Source organism: Sceloporus undulatus, unplaced genomic scaffold (genome assembly GCF_019175285.1).
Source record: "Sceloporus undulatus isolate JIND9_A2432 ecotype Alabama unplaced genomic scaffold, SceUnd_v1.1 scaffold_3183, whole genome shotgun sequence".
Lineage (NCBI taxonomy): Eukaryota > Metazoa > Chordata > Lepidosauria > Squamata > Phrynosomatidae > Sceloporus > Sceloporus undulatus.
This window is the reverse complement of record NW_024806103.1, coordinates 1-3481: the sequence shown is the minus strand read 5'-3', so window position 1 is coordinate 3481 and position 3481 is coordinate 1. Positions and strand designations below refer to the sequence as shown.

Genomic DNA, 3481 nt, shown 5'->3' with positions numbered 1-3481 from the left:
GATATTATGGCATCCTTACTCTGTATTTTTGGGAGGAGAGTAGTGAAGTGAACAGTTACTCAGGAGTAAGGAAAAGGCACCTTGTACATGCTAGAAGGCACTCACAATTGTTATATAAGATCTGAATCCTGACATTCAAACTATGTCCTAGGGCTAAGCTCCAAATTCACATAAGCCCTGTTTGTTTGTTACACTCTACTTTCGTTTCCCCCTTTTCCTCATTTGACTTTTAGCAACTGGCCAAAAATTGTGCAATCAGGGGAATTTTTTGTTTTTAGTAAAAATGTTTTAAATAGCCTAACAAGTATTTCAGTCTGTTCCTATAAAAAAGACTGTGAGATGTAAAAAGGGGGAATATTTATGATGGACAACAAGTTACTATAAGCAAGGAGCTTAGACATCAGAAAGATACAAAGTAAAGCAGATGGCAAATACGTGTGTCTCACCTCCATCAGGTTATAGCCAGTCTTACAAGTCACAATGAAGTAGTCTTGGTATCGATATATAGGCTGTGGGGCTTTGATGATGGTGGAATCGTCATTTGGCACAGGTTGTGGGCACCGAATCCCTATTGAAAACAAGCAAGAGATGAAGGAAGCCTTGGCAGATGGCTGGATATGATTTATCTTAGTCCTTTGGATGGGGATACATTACTTTCTGTGCTGTACCAGATCTTCCACCCACGGCTCAATCCTGACTCGTCGGTGAGGAAAAGAATGTCGACTGAAGAGCTGTTGGTTTCGATGTTCCTTGGAGGCACTGTGCCACAGAACTCACCAATTGTTTTCTGCCCAGCTTGGATCTAATGAGAAACAGAGGATTTGGAAGAGTTATTGATATTCTTTTATGTATTCATTTCCCATATAGCACATCAGATAAAATGAACAGGCTTACCTGATTAATATTTTTATATCTCTCAGGGAGTTCTATAAACTGATACAGGGGGAAAAAAGTACCTTTTGTGTCCATTGATCCTTTACAGTTCTCACGCAGATAAATTATTCTAGTTGCTGGAGATATGTTGAAATGGAGGCTACTTTCATTCACTTTAAGGTTCCAGACTGTTCTGGCAATTTGTTTAGAAATGGTTATAGAAATTATATTACATGTAAACTATATTTTAAAAATGAGGGCATTTACTGCTTCACCAAAACCTTTCATGTTGTGCTATTGCTAAATCTCTGCAAGTTACAAAATGAAGGACTCTCCATAAATCTAAATCTGGGAGGCACACATTGGACATTTAGGCGGGTTACAGACCGCCATAAAGTACGTGCTCTGCGCGTACTAGGGTTAGGAAGGGCAGTATTAGGGTTAGAAAGGGTCTTACCTTCCTCATGGCCCTTCTTCCTAGTACGTGCGGAGCGCGTCCTTAATGGCAGCGCCCATCCACATGGGCGCCGCCATTTTGACGTCTTGGACACATAGCGTCCAGACAGGTGGTGGCAGAAGTGATGCCGCGAGGGTGCACTTAGCCCCTCGTGGTGCCACTTCTGCGTTTTGAAAAGGAGTGCCATTTCGGCGCTCCTTTTTCACTGCGCCGGGAAGCCTCGCGGTCTGGCCGCTGGGGCTTCCCTCCGCAGCGAATGGCGGCGGTGGGAAAACGGCTGCTTGAGGGCGGTCTGTAACGCGCCTTAGTTTATATGATAATACTCTCTCTTATTCTACAGTCAGCTAAAATCAGTTTTGTCTTTCTTGTTTGATACCCCTGATTTTCTGTTTTGAAATGAAAACAGATGTGCCCCACACATAAATGTAAATTCCCGTGATTAATCCTTCTACAGTACTTCTAGGAAGGACTTACTCCCAGTTGTGACTCATAGATCTAACTCATCATAGATCTAACTAAGGCTGCACCTGCAGTGCAAATATTAATGGAGTTTGACACTGTTTTAACTGTCATGGCTCCATCCTATGGAATCCTGGGATTTGTAGTGTGTTGTGCCACCAGAGTTCTCTGACAGAGATGTTACCTGGGACTTCCAGTTTCCAGCATTTTATGCCTATTGGGAAAACTGATCTTTTACATTATTATTTTGCCATTACATTGGTTAATAAACCTTTTTTATAATTTGTTCTACTACCACTTTTCCTTAAACTTTTCTGTTTTACCAGTCTTTTATTTAGTTCCACTAGATAACACACTAAATTTGTTGGTTCTGTGATCAAGTATGCAGCTTGGAATAGCATAACAGAACAGATTCCATCACTGCATTTGAAGAAGTGGACTGAAATCCATGAATGCTCATGCTAGAATATATGAATCTCAAGAGTAGTGTTAGATTCATCCCCACAGCCTTGTTTGTTTGTTTGTTTGTTTTCCTTTCAGACAGAAAAGGAAATGTTTCAAAGTAGAGATTGCGGGTAGTAGGGCCGAGTAGGACACGGTGCATGGATCTGCCATACCTTGAGCTGGTCATAAGGGCAGCGGACCTGTGGGTGATCATCAATTTCAAAGGGCTCCAGGAACTTGAGAGTGATGGTCATCCCTTTCTCCACTCGTATACTGTAGTTACACTGCAACTCAGCTGGATAGGACTGAGGATATCCAGGGCTTGACAGATACCCTGAAGGCTCTGTGAACAGTTCATTGCTGCAGTCCACTGCAGGACAAGGAACCAAGAGAAGGTTTATTAAAATCTGTACGCAGAATGTATTTGGAATAGTTTTCCCTCATAAATACCCCACAATATGCAACATTTTTCTCTTTCCCCATATTATTGAATAACTCTTTGGCAGGAGCCCTCAACTAAGAGCAATGATAGCATCCTTATAGCTATTGCAGTATTCAAAGTACTGTACTTTGCAAATATTATGACGAATAATTTCTACATCAGCCCCTAGAGAAATCTGCTGTCAAAATACTGCAGATGAGAGACTGAGGCTGAATGATAGTTAGTTTATCTAAAGTCATATTAAGAGATTAGATTTCAACTGGCAACTTCTGAGATTGCAGATTATTCTCACAGGCACTAGGCTATACTAAATCTCTACTCTCTTTCCTTGTGTAGACATTTGCCCTCTCACCTCGACAGGTGTGCAGGTCACTCTGGAGACGGTAGCCAGGTTGGCAGGAGCAGAAGTAGCCCCCTACATAGTTGTGGCAGAAGTGCTGGCATCGAGGACCGTCTTCAATGTCATTTCCTTTGGCACACTCATCCAAATCTGGGAATAACCAGAGACAGAACAGGCTTACAGTCAAATCTGTTACAGTTAAATCTTTGTTTTGCTTGGTTTGTCTGCAAAGTTTGCACTCTACTGTTCAGTAGAAAAATACTTTTAGGTTAGCAATATAGCCACAGTATCCTCAGCCTGAGGAAGGCCTAAATACCCTAAGGGCACCAGAACCTGTCAGATCTCGGAAGCCAAATGAGGTCAACCCTGATTAGTCCTTTGATGGAAGACCATCAACAAATACAGTGGTACCCCGGGATACGAAATGACCGCGTTACGAAATTTCCGGGATACGAAAAAATTAGAT

General features: G+C 42.0%; 1 protein-coding gene across 1 annotated transcript; it reads right to left on the bottom strand.

Annotated features, from left to right (window-relative positions):
- Positions 1 to 379: 379 nt before the first annotated feature.
- LOC121918028 (complement C1r-A subcomponent-like) lies at positions 380 to 3258 on the bottom strand (the record flags this gene model as incomplete). The annotated part of the gene is made up of 4 exons (XM_042444144.1): positions 380 to 568; positions 655 to 802; positions 2407 to 2603; positions 3028 to 3258. Coding segments are annotated over 4 exons (765 nt in total), but the record flags the coding sequence as incomplete, so codon positions are not given.
- Between the last annotated feature and the right edge of the window lie 223 nt (positions 3259 to 3481).